The sequence below is a fragment of the Drosophila simulans genome, chromosome 2R, assembly GCF_016746395.2.
Source record: "Drosophila simulans strain w501 chromosome 2R, Prin_Dsim_3.1, whole genome shotgun sequence".
Lineage (NCBI taxonomy): Eukaryota > Metazoa > Arthropoda > Insecta > Diptera > Drosophilidae > Drosophila > Drosophila simulans.
In genome coordinates this window covers 18,161,332-18,177,087 of record NC_052521.2, presented here as the reverse complement: position 1 = coordinate 18,177,087, position 15,756 = coordinate 18,161,332, and the positions used below count along the sequence as shown (strand labels likewise).

Sequence of the window (15,756 nt, the reverse complement as noted above, 5' to 3'; positions counted from 1 at the left end):
CAGTATGAACAGCGAACAAATCACGATGCAGCCGATAGTTGCGATGGGAGTTATCGACAGAGCTATGTAAATGACTACTTTTTATTGTAGTTTTATCAAATAAATGCGAAATGGATATCTGCCGCCTCTGTTTACGCGGAGTGAGCGGCGCCCAGATGTGTCTACAGATCTTCGATGTGGACTCGGGCGAAAGCAAGGTGGCGGAGGTGCTGCGCCAGCATTTCTGGTTCGAGGTAAGCTGCTGCCCTCCACCCACTTTTGTGCCTGGGAATCTTTTTTTACCACCATCTCGTCTCCGGAATGCCGTACAGGTACTGCCCAACGACGAGATATCCAAGGTTATCTGCAACGTCTGCTGGACGCAGGTGTCCGAGTTCCATCAGTTCTACGTGTCCATACAGGAGGCCCAGGTGATATACGCCACCACCTCCAAGTTCAAGCAGGATCCGGAGATGGTGAACACCTCCTGGCCGGAGGAGGTGCTCATGCCGGCCGACGTCCTTGCCGTCGACAACGATGTCGGTGCCCAGCTGAATGTGAATCCCCTCGACGAATTGGACCTTAGCCAGCCCATGTCCCCAGAAGACAGCAAGGTGGGCATCAAAACCGAGCGACAGTCACCCGACATGGAATTACTCTTTGAGGATGCCAACAATGAACAGGATGACGACTACGAGGACGACGAAGATGATGACACCGACGACCTGATCGTGACCCGAAGTGGACGCAAACGAAAACGGGACATGACCAAGCCGGCTAAAACGAAAAGAGGAACGGTGGCGGTGGGCAGGAAGGGGAAGGAGAAGATGGTGGCCAAGCGGGGACCGCCCAAGAGGATATTCAAGATGGAACGCCTGCCACCGTTCTGCAAAGAGGACGAGGAACTGATCAAGCGCTACATAGTCATGGGCTGCGAGCTGTGCATATTCCTGGCCGAGGACTTCGACGGCATCCGCGAGCACTTCAAGGACAAGCATCCGGACGAGCGACCCTACATCAAGTGCTGCGGACGCAAGCTCAACAAGCGCTGCCTCATCCAGGAGCATGCGAGGAGGCATGAGAATCCCGAGTACATCAAGTGGGTCTCTCCTACCATACCAAAATCCAAAGCGATTTGACAATTAGCTTTCTTTTCCGGCAGATGCAAGGACTGCGGTAAGGTGTTCGCCAATTCCAGCGTACTGCGTGCCCACTGGCTGGTCCACCACGTTCCAGACGAGGAGTGCGACTTCCAGTGCGAGGACTGCGGCAAACGCTTCTCGCGACGCAACCTGCTCGAGCTGCACAAGGGCTCCCATGTGCCCGTCAACGAGCGCAAGTTCATCTGCCCGCAGTGCCCCAAACACAATGCGTGAGCCTCGCCAGCCAAACGGCAGTGTTTCCAATGCTAATCGTTCTTCTTCTTGTGACCACAGTTTTGCCACGGAGTACCACATGCAGGTCCACATCAGCATGCAGCACCGCAAGGCGGCCAATATCTGCCATGTGTGCGGCAAGAAGATCAAGGACAAGGCCGTCTTCGAAAAGCACGTTCGCCTGCACTTCGAGGAGAGCGGACCACGGATCAAGTGCCCGCGTCCGGACTGCGAGAGCTGGCTGAAGGACGAGGACAATCTCAAGCAGCATTTGAGGCGCCACAACGACGAGGGTAAGCTGTTTATCTGCTCAGAGTGTGGCAAGAGCTGCAAGAACTCCCGCGCGCTGATCGGTCACAAGCGTTACTCCCACTCGAATGTGATCTACACCTGCGAGCAGTGTGGCAAAACCTTCAAGAAGGACATCAGCCTTAAGGTTGGATAATTCACCTAACCAAATGTGTATTTTACTAATGTGATTGGTGTTTCCAGGAGCATATGGCGCAGCACACCGGCGAGCCACTCTACAAGTGTCCCTTCTGTCCCCGCACCTTCAACTCCAACGCCAACATGCACTCCCACAAGAAGAAAATGCATCCGGTGGAGTGGGACATCTGGCGAAAGACCAAGACCGGTAGCTCACAGAAGGTCCTGCCCAGCGCCCAAGTGGCGCAAATGTTCCGGGACGATGCCGATGCCGCAGCTATTGCCAATGACTATTCGGGTTAGGCCCGGAAATGCTTAAGGAAATCGATTTGCGGAAACCATTGCTTAGTTTTTGATTGACCTTTGTTTGAAAACAAAATATATGTATAATAGGAATTATTTGAAAGGACGAGCGGTTTGTTGACATGTTGATGGGTTCCATAGCTATTTACCTTTTAATTAAATTTTTTAATTTAAATGTTTTATTTAGCTACGGTCAGAAATTAAAATTGAAATTTACAAAATTTGCAGTGTGAATGTTTTGGATTTTTCAATTGGAAAAAAATAGGTATTATGGTTGAAGTATCCGCTTTGTTTATTACAGTAGACTGGTCACACTGCCAGCTGCCAAAATAATAGAAAACAGTCTGCGTGGACAAACATTTAATTAAAATGAATGTAAGCAATTTATTAACGAAATCATTGGGAATATTTCGCTTACCAGCAGTTTATTTGAGCAGGAGTCCGAGATCCCCATCGACATACACACGCTGAAGCTGCAGGACTGGCTGATCAGCCGCAGGATTGTGCCCAAGAATGTGCAGCAGGAAATTAGGGAGATCCACAAGAAGATTAGCAACGCCCTGCAGGACATGCCCTCCAATGAGCAACTAATCAAGCTGTTGGCCCGGACAAGTAGGTGCCCAGTGCCCCGAAAGCAATGCCACTAATGTGTCCCACTTGCAGATATCAACTACTACCATGTGAAGGAGATCATTGAGATCCTTAAGCAGACGGAGAAGGACACCAAGAGCGTGTTTGGCACCTACGGCAGCCAACGCATGAAAGACTGGCAAGAGATTAGCCGCCTTTACGAAAAGAATGCCACCTACCTGGCCGAAACGGCTCAGATTTTCGTGCGCAATGTGAACTACGAGATTCCCGGAGTGCGCAAGCAGATGGCCAGGCTGGAGCAGCAGGCGGACGAGACCCAGAAGCGAGCGCACGATCTGAACAAGCCCGAGAGCCAAATCCTGGCCGACCACTCGGCTCTGCTGGACAAACTTGGCGTCAAGGGCGAGAATCTGCATGACGAGTTCGTCCAGGTTCTAGCTGGTCTATCGGAACTATACGCCAAGTCGCTGGTGGGCATTGCCAATATTCAGCCGGGCATCGACATGTACGCCGAGGTCAGCGGCAACAAGCAGGTGCTGCCTATCCTGAGCCACCTGGTAGAGTTCGGCAACACCACCGTGTACCAGTACATCCACAAGGAAGCACCCTTGGCCGTCGAGGAGCCGCCCATTCGGCTAAATCTCAGCGAGGGCATCGCCAGCAAGGATGACAATGCTGTGGCGGAGATTGATTTTGGAACGGATGACAACGGTGGAACTTCGTCGACCGTTTCGGCTGAGATTATTGACTACGGGGACTTCGGCAGCGGGGACTTGCCGGAAGGCGACGGCGGCAACATCGACTGGGGCATTGAGAGTGCACCCACCAATGCGGTGGAGATCAACTTTGACATTCCCGTCGAGGAGTACGGCATCGTGGTGGAGGGCACCGGCATGGATGGCGGAACTGCCAAGGGTAAGATCCTATATTATACTCGATTTTATGACGGTTAATGATTTGTTGTTTCAGGCGATCAGGCCTACACTTTGCTGGACTCGCCCAACTATCGCGATCGCTTCCTGGACGAAATCTTCGAACTGGAATCATTCCTACGCATGCGTATCTACGAGCTCAAGCAGCTGGAATCCTCCAGCGACATCATGTTCTCGCTGATGGACAACATTGCCACCCACGACGGTGAGAGCATCTGGAAGATACTCGTGTCCGTGGAGAAAATCATCAAGCAGTCCTCCGACGAGCAGACGCGGCACCTCTTCCAACTGAAGCACTCCCCCAAGTATGCCAATATGCTGGCCAACAAGCTGCAGCAAATGACAAAGGCCGTGGAGAAGCTGCGCGCCACGCGAGATGCGCTCAAGCAGTGCACCATCGAGCTGCGGGAGCAGCGGCAGCAGCTTAATCCCGTGCTGGAGGAGTTGATTGCCCAGACTCGCACGCTGCAGTCGCACATCGAGAAGGATATATCTAAGCGTTACAAGAACCGGGTGGTCAACTTGATGGGAGGTGTTAACTAATGTAACTTTTGTTGGCTGTTTGTTAAAAATAAAGTGGTAAATGGACAAAGGACAAAGACGGCTTTGTAAATTTTTTAAAAGAAGTTTATTTTTATTTTGCTATTTTTATTAAATATACAAATTTTATTTATATTGTGTTCTTTCTTTTAATTGCCATTTTGCTTCTCTTTTTTTTTTTTTGTATCCAGAATACAAACCTAATTTTAGTGGTTTGTTGATTTCATTTTTCGTTCTCTTTTCTTTTCTTACTTTTTTTTTGTTGCTTTTGTTTTGTTCATAAAAGTATGCTTACACAGTTAACGTTTTAAACTTTCACTTAAATGTAAAATTCTTATGTTGCTGAATTTTAATAATGTGTAAAACAAGAACAACGCTGTGATTAACTTAAATGTTTTGGGGGCCTGTGTCTTGAATATAAGGAAATTCATCGAGATATATTGAATAAACCGGGTGTACATATGTAGATGTACATCTAGAATGGTAGAATGGGGGAGCTTCAATTAAATCGGAAATGCTATTGAGTAGCTATACAAGGTTTGGGTGTAAAAAGCCACAAAATGTCGGGGTATACATTGGGATATCAACTAGACTTAGGCACTAATCTAACAAAAGTGTGGCTGGCGGTAATCAGCAGAAAGGCTTCGTAAGTATAATCAATTCGTTAACTAAATAGAAAATAACAAGCACTATCGAAAATACAATTAATTATACGGGGGAAGAGGCCTCATGATATGGTTACAACTTTGTGTGGTCAAAGCGTCGTGTACTTTTGTTTTCTATCTATCTTTCGTCTCCGTTTGTGATGCGATTTGTTTGCGATTAAAATCAATCATCTCATCTACAACTTGGGCGTCTCTCTCTCGAGCTTTACATAGATATCGTATGTACGGATATAATGTTGGATTGTTTTGATTATACATAAACGCACGCGTATTTGTATTTGTGGTTGCTGCTGCTGCGTTGCGTTCATAACTCGTATGGTAAATGTTAAATAAGCATAAGATTTGTTCGAAAGTTGCTTGTGGTTGTGGTCTGTCTGCCATTATTGTATAGTTGCTTAGCCTAATATATATGCTTCATATAATTTATATATGTATATTTATTATTTATAGGGTTTAATTTAATTCTTGCTCTCGCCTCGCCTCGCTTAGGTGCTACTATGTATATGTCTGAATTTATTTATGTATACATGCTTCTCTTTATCTGATGTACTTTGTAAATGATTACTTTTTTTATACACGTATCATAGCGCCGGTCGGATTAGATATTCTGAGCTCATTCCGCTCTAATCTTTATGTTATTGCTCTTAATTTCAAAAAAAAATGTGTGGACTGCCCTATCTACACAACTCTTCGCGTTCCACACATCCACCGTCCCCCCCTAAACTTACAATCTAAGCGAACTTGTTCCGTATTCCGTTTCCTGTTTTCCTGTTTCCGGTTGTTTCTTCAATGAAAAACATCGCCTCTCTTGGCTGGCTCCGTCCACCAGCGATGGTGGTGAAGGTGATTCGGCTGCTGGGCGGCTGCCTGCTGATGTTGCTTCGACTGTCAATCGTTCTTCACTGGGTAGTAGATTAGATCCGGCTGCTGGCCGTGCGGCGGCATTTGCTGCATCATGCCGCCCATCATGGGCGGCAGCACGCCCTTGGTATCGTCTCCCAGCATCGGATAGCCCACGCCCACGCCCACGCCTACGCCCACTCCGACACCGACTCCAACTCCCGTGCGATCGTACACGTTGCTATGCGGCGCTGGCGGGGGTAACAGATGGGGGTGCGGATGCAGTGGCTGCTGTTGCTGCGCCTGCAGGCCATGTGGGTGGTAGGGTTGAAAGCTGTTCTGTTTCTGCTGCTCGCTGACCAGCTGGTCACTCAAGTGCTGCTCGTAGGCGCCTCCGTAAACGCCGCCTGCGCTGCGCATCAAGCCGCTCCCATATGCACCGGCACTGTGATGTTGCTGCTGCGCCGCCTGCTGTTGTTGCTGCTGCTGCTGCTGTTGGGCTGACGGCGTTTGTTGCTGCTGCATCAGATCGAAGTTGTACTCCATTGGCGCGGGATTTGTGTCAATGAGATTCGTTAGTATGCTGCCGATGTTGTTGTAGTTGTGGGGATCACTTGAGTTTGCCTGACTTTGCGCCTGCTGTTGCTGCTGCTGCTGTTGTTGCTGCTGCGTCGCTTGCTGCTGTTGTTGCTGCTGTGGCTGCTGCTGCTGCTGTGAAGTCTGGCTAAAACCAGGCGCCGGCCACATATGCTGGAAGCTCATCAGATCACTAGCAAGGGTTGGATCTGGCTGCTGCGGTTGTGGGTGTTGTTGCTGCTGCTGCTGCTGGGGTTTGCTTACTGCTTGTTGTTGCTGCTGCTGCGGAGTTGGCGGCACATTCATTGGAAGACCTAGGAACTCGGCCGATTCCACAATATAGAATTTGTTATCCTTGAGCTCCACCTGCTGATTGTTCGGCGGATTGCCAAAGTTCATGTTGCCCCACGTGTCGGCAGCCTGTTGCTGCAGAAACTGCTGCTGCTGTTGTTGTTGCTGCTGCTGCTGCTGTTGTTGTTGTACTGGAGCAGGTTGTGGCGACTGCAGTCTCGCATGCTGATGCTGTGGGGAATGCGATGGTTGCTGATGCTGCTGCTGAAGCTGCTGCGCCGCAGGATGATGGTGAAGCGGCGAGCGCTGGTTGTGGCGATGTTGCTGTTGCATCATCAGCTGGTGTTGATGGTGCATTGGCGGCATGTGGTGCGGAGAGCTAAAGTGCTGTTGTGGCTGCTGTTGTTGAAGCTGCGAAGGATGCGGAGGATGTGGACTCTGGGGCGTGTGACTCCTCATATGCTGCTGCTGCTGTTGGGCGAGATGATGTTGTTGCTGCTGCTGGGGCTGCTGCTGTTGTTGCTGCTGCTGTTGTTGTTGCTGATACTGGCTGATCAGTTGATGCTGCTGATAGGCACCAGCTGCCGGATTGGACTCAAAGTGAAATTGTCCGTCCTGGCCGAAACTATTCATCCGCTGCAGATGCAGTTCTCCGGGCGCAACTCGTGACTGTGGCGGCGCCTGCTGTTGCTGCTGCTGTTGTTGTTGCTGCTGCGGCGGTGGCGGCGTTGCATGTTGCTGATGCAAGGCATTTTGGGGTTGCTGCTGTCCTGGCTGCTGTTTCTCCGCATTAAAGCTCTGATTGTATATGGAATTCTGCTGAGATTCACTCGTCGACACCGAGTGTTGCGACGTGGACGCCGTGGAGGACTGCGAGCTGTTGCTGCTAACCATGGCCGCATTGAATTGATCCTGTTGCAGGCATCCCGGTGTGGTGGAGACCGGCGGCGGCGGAGTCGGCGTTGCTGCAGAGCCCTTCGGTTGTTGTTGCTGGGATGATGCTGCTGCTGCTGCGGCGGCCGCTGCCTGCGCTTTTGCCTTGCTGGTTACTGCCTTCTTGCTGGCCTTCACAGGCGGTGGACCCGGCATGTCCGGTAAGCTACCCATATCTGCTGGACAGGAGATAACGTTAAGCATGGCTTTTGATTTTAGGCAAAGTTCTCCATATTCTTACCTTCTTCGCTTGTTTTGGGAAAGCGCTGCTTTCCCTTCTTAGGCGGAGGCGGCTCGTTTCCGTGCATCGTCTGCTTGTGGCGCACCAGATGCGTTTTCCACTTGAAGGTCTGCAAAGGCATCACGATAAATTGTGTTGGTCAAGCCAAGAGGTACGCTTAGACTTACCTGATCGCAATAGTTGCAGCAGTGCGGCCTCTCCTCCGAGTGCGACGGCAGGTGCCGCTGCAGCGACTTGGCCGATCCGAAGCGTTTGCCGCACAGCGTGCATTTGCACTCGGATACGTCCACGTGGGCGTTGCTGTAGTGCTCCTTGAGTGCGGGATATGTGAAGTACGACGAGCCGCACAGATCGCACACGTAGGGCCGTTTGATCTCGGTGTGCAGCTGGACGTGCCGCTCCAGGTTGGCTTTCAGCGTGAAGCGGTTATGGCAAATGTGGCACTCGAAGAAGTTGTCGCGCTTGTGCACACGAATAATGTGCTGGTACAGGGCATTCTTCGACTGGAACTCCTCGCCGCACACCTCGCAGATAGCGCCGTCCGCCTTGTGGCCCGTCTCCTCGAAGTGTTGCTGCAGTTTCTTTTGCGGAAACTTAAGACCGCACTCGCCGCAGGGAAAGGCTGCAATTGGAACAGAGGTTAGATCATCAATCACTAAATTGTTGGAGGAGCTGATGCTGTTGCCGTGGAACTCCACCCGAGAACTTGGTGAAATTTACATTCACGTCGACTCACTTTTGATTTCCTTCTTATTGTGCGACTCCACGTGTGCGTGGAACTGCTGTTTGCGGGAGTACGACTCTCCGCACGTCTCGCACACAAACGGAAACTCCTTGACATGCATGGTCCGGTTGTGGTGGATTATTTCCTAGAAATGAATATAGTGAATTCTTAGTACTCATCCGCGATATTTGGCTAATGATATGGCTAGTTACCTCCAGCGTGTTCCCGTTGCGCTGACCGCAGTCATGGCAGTAGCCCGGATGCATTTTGTAGTGGTCCAGAAGGGACTTTCGCTTGCGATACGACTTGGGACAGAGCAGGCAGTTGTAGCTGGGCTTGTCCTTTTTGCTACCGGGCGTCTGGCCACCACTTCCTCCACTACCGCTGCCGTGCTGCGATGGTGGCGCCTGTAGCGATGTGCTGCTACTGCTGCCGCCATCTATTAGTTGTTGCTTGGCCGCGTCTAATTCGTCCAGGTCATGGTCCAGATCGTCGTCGTCCTCATCCGCCGACAGGTCATTATCGTCCAGCTCTAGGGAGGAGTTGAGCTGGCCACTCACAGCAGGTGTGTCGCCCAGGTTCGACAAGGCGGCCAGAGCGGGCATCTGACGACTGTTCATCATTGAGGCTCCGTGTTGCGGGAAATCCTCTGGCATCATCATCATCTGGCGCTGCTGGTGCGGCATACCAACATGCTGCTGCTGCTGCTGCATCATTCCACCCATCATAGACAGCGGATTATTGCTTGAGTTGTAGTGTTTTTGCTGCTGATGAAGCTGGCTGGCAAGGCTCGAACTACCGCCCTGCATGATGGCGTTGGCAGTCCCATGAGCCGCCGCCTGCACGGCTTTCAAATCCCTGTTATCCATGGGCATCGACATGGGCATATGGTCTGATGGTTTCATCGACACTGCCAGCTGATTCTGCGCCTGTGGCGTCAATTGAGGGCGGTGTAGACTGACATTGTTGCTGTTATTATTATTGTTGCTGATGCTATTGCTTGACGTAAGGCCGTTGATCACAAGATTTGCGCTGCTGCTGCTGCTTCTGCAAGCAAAAAAACAAACGATAATTAGTATTTATAGTTAAGAAAACATTAAAATAGTACTCACAGGTGATGCGAATGATGACTATTGTTCTCCAGGATCACCCCGCTGATGCCATTCCCATTACCGGCGCTCCCACTTCCGCTGCTGCTACTGTTGCTGCTGTGTCCACTGGCGCTGTTCATACTGCCGGCGCCAGCTAGCATGTCATCGATCTCGGGTTCCATCTCCAGACCATCGATCAGACGCCCAGCGCCTACACCCTCGTCAATGAACTCCTCGAACTTCATAATCTCTTGGGCAGCCGACGACAGCTGCGATTCCGTTTCCGACTCCAACTCGGAGTCGCCAAACGAGATGGCCGGCAATTGCTGCTGCCGCTGAATCTCCTCCAGCTGCTGCTGCTGAATATCCTCCAACTGCTGCTGCTGCTGTTCTTGCTCCTGCTGGACCTCCTCCTGGTTCTGCAGCTGCTCCTGCTCCTGCTGCTGCTGAAACTCTTCGTCCCGCTGAATCTCGCTCTGCTCCATCAGGATGACCAGTTGGCGGCGTTCCCGCTGACGACGCCACTCCTCCAGCCGCTGCTCGCGCAGCTCCTTCAGAACCCGCATCGAGGGCGTGGTCCCCAGCAAGCGTCCATTCACAACAAAGTTCTCGTAGAACTGGCGGAGAAAGGGCTTGTAGTGCTGACTGAGCGCTAGGCGGAGCATAGCCCGGAACTGGGCCTTAAAGGCCCGCTCGCTGAACTCGCCGGTGCTGTGGTGATATCGCATCGTATACTGGCTGTCCTCGTGGAAGACATAGCCATCGCCCAACTGGCCGTGCTCCTCTTTCCGTCGTACACTCGACACGGTCAGGTGCATGTTGTTGGTGCGCATTCGCTTGACCATCTTGCCGTCACTGCTGTTGCTGTTGGTCTCATCACCATTCCCATCCGCATCACCGCCCAGCTGGTCCTCGTCCTCGAAGGTGGCAGCATACTTCCGCTTGACCAGCAGCGAAACTCCGGACTGGATCAGCTCCAGCGGATCGCCAGGGCCCAGGGCCAGGGCGTCCACATTGTTGCCGGTGTGGAACTGCAGGGAAGACGAGTTCTGCGTGTCCGCATCGTCGAGAAAGTCCTCCTCCTCCTCCTCGAGGCACAGGAACTCCTCTTTGCAGGGTATCTTCTCGAAATTCTGGTTCAGATCCGTCGAGCCCGCCTCCTCATCGTTCTCTCGCTTGATCTCCGCTTCGCAACCGATTCCCAGTTCCTTCTTCTCCTTTTTGGCGGTCAGCAGCAGCTGGAGCTGCTTCGTCCTCGCTAGCTCATGCTGCTGCGCCCTGCCTCCAGCCTCGCCATTGTCATTGGCCGCAGCTATGTGACTGAACAGATTCCTGACGACTTGGTCGCAGGCCTCCGGGTATTTGCACTTAAGCGTCTGCAGCAAGAATTGAATAGCATCGCACCGCAATGCCGTGTTGAGGGTGTCCAGTAGATTTAGTGATTGATCCACCTGGAAAGTAATATGTGACATTAGAATTGCGCTTAGCTATTCAAGCAATAGAAGTGAGTTAGCAGATTAAATGTTTGATTTAACATTGGAATATTTTGCTTGGTTCTTGTAATTCATAAGACTTAAACAAATGCTTTAAGCCCACGGTACCTAAATTATTGCGCTAGTGGAAAATAAATTACCAACTTCCGCTTCAAGCCGCCCATTTCCATTTCCACGGAGAAAACAACAAAGTACGGAATGTGATGGGTGGGTGGGACGGGGTTTGCGGCAGGGTTGCCACCTTACTGCGAGAGATTTGTTAGTTCCGCTAAAGACCCAATTAGAATCTTCATTTGTTTCAATAAAACGGCAAAACTCTCTCGCAGAGCGCATGCTGATGGAAATAACTGTCGTCAAACGCAATTACTGATTATTATTTTCCAAACAATTTAATGCAATTAGAGTGGTAGATAGAGAGGGGCGGGAAGCGAAGTAAGAGAGAGCTCGCGTAGACAGCACGGCGACGCCGACTGCGCTGTTCGCGCAAGCGATTAGCACTAACACAGCGACACACAGAGAAACAAGAGCGAGCGAAGATGGCGAAAAATAGAAAAGAAAAGGAAAAACAAAAACAGCAACAGCGGAGGCAGAAGAAGAAGCAGAGAAATTAAAACAGCGCACAATTTGTGCTACTTTTCCCCATTCCACAATGTTGCTATTATATATGTATGTTCGCCGTTTGTGTGCCTGTGTATTTGCAGCGATTTGTAGTTGTTACAAACACAATGTGGGGCTCTCTGCCCGCTCTCCTCTAGCAACCCATCCACCCACTGTGCGAGAGGGAGAGGGCAACAGTGGAGAGGAGCCGAGGTGGGTGGCTGTCAAAAGGGGGTGGAGTAGAAGGGGACTAAAAGTAAACGACAACGCAACCCTGAAAAGCTTTAAACGCCCTCAAATACCCTACCTTCAAACAGATTTATTTATTTCGATTTATTTATTTCTATAAAGTATACGACGTTAATAATAATAAAATAATTAATCAATAAATATGTTCATAAATTCGATTTGAATGTAACCATATATTACAACTATACACTATAATGACAGAGTATTTGCACTTCGACTGGCCAACCCTTGTTTATTTTGTTGTTTTTTATTTGCCTCATATCATATATCAAATAGTTGGTACACAAACACTTTTGACAGAACTTCACAAGTTGTTTTTGCAAGATAATAAACAGCACTGATAGATATTGTTACAAAAGTTTATTGTTTCACTTAACAGTTGTTCATGACATTGTTTTATAATATCTATCGTGTATTTATAGTGCTATTTATATGGATTCAATGAATTAATTTAGTGGCTAGGTAGTCTACATGACCTTTATAGCAGTGTATAACAAACGTTACTTTCTCTCAGTCAAACCGCTTTTAATCAATCAAGTTTTAATGGAAACAAAACGGTAGTTCTTGGACAAAAGATTTCTGAGTCTGCTAAGCGATAGTAACAATTTATTTTCCCCATTCTATCTGTGTGGCAACGCTCCGCTGTGCGTTTTAGTTGTCAATAAAGTTGCTGTAAATTTAGATTGCAGATAACACAAACTAACAAACACAACTACGCGCACATGTGCATGTAAGCATGTCTAAACTTTTATTATAAACTTAATTCGTTTGTCTTCTCAGTGGGGCAAGCGGAGAGAGGGAGAGAGCCCGAAAGTTGGGCAGAACGAGAAGGGGAGCTTGGGAACGCGCAATGCAAGAGTAAAGCAAATGCCATATTTAATTAGAATTTTTTTGTGTTCTAATTAAATGTTAGTTGGTGTACGAGAGTGTGCGTGTATCTGTGTGCTCTATGCTCGGATATTTGTGCATGTGTTTATGAGAACTAAAAATAACCGAGTTGTAGATATTTTGTCTGGATCGTTTCTTTTTTTTTGGGAGATATCCCTTGCAGGGTGTGGGCTATTCGATAAACGAACATGCCTCCTTCCCGATTTATTCAGCCTTTGTTGCTGCCCAGAAATATTTAGTTCGTTTGCAATTGTTATGTACCTGTTCATTTCTCACATAAAGACCCAAAGAGCTATCTTCGAAATACTTATGTACACGTGAGCACATCTACACTAACACGTACTTACGGTGCTCGGATGGGTGAACCGTTATAGGGGGCAGGTGGGCGGAGGAATGACGTTGGCTGCATTTTTAGCAAAATTTATGTTATACATTTAGTGCTTGCCGTCTCCCTCTCACCCGCACACACACTCTCACACCGAAGCTCTCAAAGTGGAACTCATGCACGCGTACATATGTGTGCACATACATATTTACGTTCAAATAGTTGTACTAATCAAATAAAAATAGCATTTACATCGCCCTCTCTTTCCATTCCTTTTTTCAGAGTTTTATTAATGAAATTGGCACAGCAAAACACACTGCAATCAATTCGAGTCCATGTGGAAGGGATGGGAAAACAAGAAAGGCACTCAATCCATGTCGTAAACTCAATTAAGAGCGATAAAAACTTTAATTGTATTACTGCACAACGAAATTAATTAAGGAGCACAAAGAGTGATTTAACTGCAGACGAAATGACTATTTTAAATAGTGTTCAGTGAAATGCTTGGTTTTAGCCAACCATTCTCTACAATTCAGTGCATTTAAATAGGTGAATTTGAATGCCATTGACCACTTTCTTCCCGCTTAATTGCAATAAAATACTTGCTCCACTGTGCGGTGCTGTTTACTATTCTTCTTCTTCCACTTGTGCTTTGCTTCGTACATTCGTACTCGATTCGCCGTCTCACTCGCGCCTGCATGTGAAATGCCTCGAATTTATATGCATGCAAGAGGAAAAGAGAACTCCCCACTCACTCCCCCTCCACCCGACGATCCACCTACCACTCTCTCCACTTCGCCCCACAAACAACAACACACACACATAGAAAGCGGGAGGGAGAGCGAGAGGCTCAAGCAAACTTTTGGATTTTATAGTATTTGTAGTATTAGTATTTATGTAAATGTGCTTTGCTTGTGTGGCCAAAGTAAATGTAAATGTTGTTATAAACTAATAAAAGTAAAAATAAATATTTTCTCGAATATAACGAAGGAAAACAAAACAAAAGTGAATAATAGCAGTGATGAAATGGGTCGAAGAGTGGGGAGTAGCAGAGAGAAGGAAAAGAAAGAGGCCGGGGGTGGGGGACTACAATTCATTTTAGAGGCAAATAGAAAAAACAAAAATAACATTATGTGGCACTCAACGAAAGGGGAAAGGAAAGGGGGAGGAAGAAAACGAGGAGAAGGAGGAGGCAAATGGAAATGGGAGTGGTATGGGTTTGCCTTTGAATAGGGATAGTGGGAGTGTGCGGCGGGTGAGGAGGTGAGCGGCGGGGTGGAGGAAAAGACTCGGCGGAAGTTCACACAAACACACACACAGTATTTTTGTGTGTGTGTGTTATTGTGGGTGGGTGGAAATTGTGCAAGAAGCGATTGTGGGGGGCTCTAAATCAACGGAGCTTTTAAAATAATAAAGCAAACAGAAATAGGGGGGGAATTTTGTGAACCACCCTTCTTCTACAGCTAGCTACACTGACGAAAAAGTAACACAGCTCTGATTTGGACAGTTAGGCCGCCAATTCCCGCTCAAACTCATTAGCTGCGTCTCTTTGTTTACTTCAGGTGCTTCGCGTTTCCAATTGGAGAGGAGAGCTGAGCGCGATTTGAATGGCGAAAGCAAGAGCAAAACTAAATTCGGATTAATTTTAATCGCAACGACCTTTTCACATTACAGCAACAATAATCACAGCAACAACAACAACAACAGCTAAATATACAACGAAAACAACAATAATAAATGCGACCAGTGCACACTGTACTTCATTTGTTATCTGTCCTCCACCTTTTCCTCTCTCTCACACTCTATCTCTCTCTTTCGCTCTACCGCTTTTTTCCTACGCATTACACGTTGTTTTGCTGCTCTCTCAATTAGACAGTCGCAGTCACACGGAATGTAGACTGCACACACACTTACGAACAGCAGCTGCTGTATGTGTAAGTGATATTGGAATGGTGGAAAAAGTGGGACGGGATGGGGTTATGGTAAACATTATTTAATTACCAGTAATTTAAAATCCAACTGTGTAGTTTTGTTATCCATTTTGTTGTTGGCTTCTGCATTTGGCTGAATTTTATTTATACGTTTCACTCTCTCACACACACATTTGCACTTACACGCGCACAGAATCTCACTCGCTCACACACACCAACACATGCGTGCGTGTTTTTTTTTTATTATTTCGATTTTTCTTTTAGAGCCTGCTTCGCGTTTCTTCTTGCTTCTTTGCTGTGGCTCAGCTCTTTTTTTGTGTTATTCCATTCTCCTCTCCTTTGCTTTTGACTTTTCGTACGTCGCTCTCACTGTATTGACACAACATTGAGAAATTCCCATTGGTTTTTTTTGCCCCCTTTTTTTCACATTTTTGCGCCTAATGGGGGAATTTGCAGATTTTGTTATTGCATAAAGCGAGAGAGCACGGTGAATATTTAACAACCGTGCGCCTATTTAGCTCTAGGCTGCTTGCAACTTTCTGTGGCACACACACACACTCACACGCGCGCTCATTGCCTGTTTGCTGCGAATGAAAAATGGTTTTCCAATCCGTTTTCACCACGCGTTTTGCGCGCACTCTCCAATTACGCATAAGCCCCTCCGTAGAAACCGATTAACCGTTAGCTTAGCAAGTATAATTGAATTTTTTATAACAGCAACAGCAAATAAAAAGCGACGGAATTTTTCTCAAAATGTTTTGTACG

At 48.2% G+C, this 15,756-nt stretch overlaps 3 protein-coding genes across 7 annotated transcripts; 2 read left to right on the top strand and 1 right to left on the bottom strand.

Moving 5' to 3' along the window:
• Positions 1-2: 2 nt before the first annotated feature.
• Positions 3-2,190, top strand: LOC6735471 (transcription factor grauzone). The gene is made up of 5 exons (XM_002082374.4): positions 3-233; positions 312-1,078; positions 1,142-1,351; positions 1,416-1,791; positions 1,848-2,190. The coding sequence occupies exons 1-5, from the start codon at positions 111-113 to the stop codon at positions 2,082-2,084; spliced, it is 1,713 nt and encodes a 570-aa protein (XP_002082410.2). The 5' UTR covers positions 3-110; the 3' UTR covers positions 2,085-2,190.
• Positions 2,191-2,304: 114 nt separating this feature from the next.
• On the top strand, positions 2,305-4,202 carry LOC6735470 (CDK5RAP3-like protein). The gene is made up of 4 exons (XM_016181465.3): positions 2,305-2,459; positions 2,522-2,696; positions 2,748-3,590; positions 3,645-4,202. Exons 1-4 carry the CDS (start codon positions 2,454-2,456, stop codon positions 4,148-4,150), a joined length of 1,530 nt encoding a protein of 509 aa, XP_016028775.1. The 5' UTR covers positions 2,305-2,453; the 3' UTR covers positions 4,151-4,202.
• A 188-nt stretch (positions 4,203-4,390) lies between these two features.
• LOC6735469 lies at positions 4,391-15,735 on the bottom strand. 5 transcript variants are annotated; one of them, XM_016168577.3, is made up of 7 exons: positions 15,062-15,735; positions 9,530-10,959; positions 8,630-9,464; positions 8,430-8,562; positions 7,861-8,315; positions 7,694-7,802; positions 4,391-7,631 (listed from the first exon to the last, which is right to left on the bottom strand). In XM_016168577.3, the coding sequence occupies exons 1-7, from the start codon at positions 15,098-15,100 to the stop codon at positions 5,701-5,703; spliced, it is 4,932 nt and encodes a 1,643-aa protein (XP_016028774.1). In that variant the 5' UTR covers positions 15,101-15,735; the 3' UTR covers positions 4,391-5,700. The 5 variants fall into 5 exon arrangements, with proteins under 5 accessions (XP_016028774.1, XP_002082408.1, XP_039148256.1 ...); XM_002082372.4 differs by having other exon boundaries at positions 4,391-7,628; XM_039292322.2 differs by lacking the exon at positions 15,062-15,735 and adding an exon at positions 11,146-11,349 and having other exon boundaries at positions 4,391-7,628.
• Between the last annotated feature and the right edge of the window lie 21 nt (positions 15,736-15,756).

What these genes read in the sequence shown, in the direction of transcription:
- LOC6735469 (XM_039292322.2), bottom strand. Translation starts at nt 11,334, where the DNA reads ATGCGCTCTGCGAGAGAGTTTTGCCGTTTTATTGAAACAAATGAAGAT. An exon ending in ATGGGCGGCTTGAAGCGGAA is followed by an intron (nt 10,960 to 11,145) that starts GTTGGTAATTTA and finishes ATTACTTTCCAG; the next exon opens with GTGGATCAATCACTAAATCT. An exon ending in AGTCATCATTCGCATCACCT is followed by an intron (nt 9,465 to 9,529) that starts GTGAGTACTATT and finishes TTTTGCTTGCAG; the next exon opens with AAGCAGCAGCAGCAGCGCAA.
- LOC6735470 (XM_016181465.3), top strand. An exon ending in CAAGCTGTTGGCCCGGACAA is followed by an intron (nt 2,697 to 2,747) that starts GTAGGTGCCCAG and finishes TCCCACTTGCAG; the next exon opens with ATATCAACTACTACCATGTG. An exon ending in GGATGGCGGAACTGCCAAGG is followed by an intron (nt 3,591 to 3,644) that starts GTAAGATCCTAT and finishes TTGTTGTTTCAG; the next exon opens with GCGATCAGGCCTACACTTTG.
- LOC6735471 (XM_002082374.4), top strand. Translation starts at nt 111, where the DNA reads ATGGATATCTGCCGCCTCTGTTTACGCGGAGTGAGCGGCGCCCAGATG. An exon ending in GCCAGCATTTCTGGTTCGAG is followed by an intron (nt 234 to 311) that starts GTAAGCTGCTGC and finishes AATGCCGTACAG; the next exon opens with GTACTGCCCAACGACGAGAT. An exon ending in AGAAGGACATCAGCCTTAAG is followed by an intron (nt 1,792 to 1,847) that starts GTTGGATAATTC and finishes TGGTGTTTCCAG; the next exon opens with GAGCATATGGCGCAGCACAC.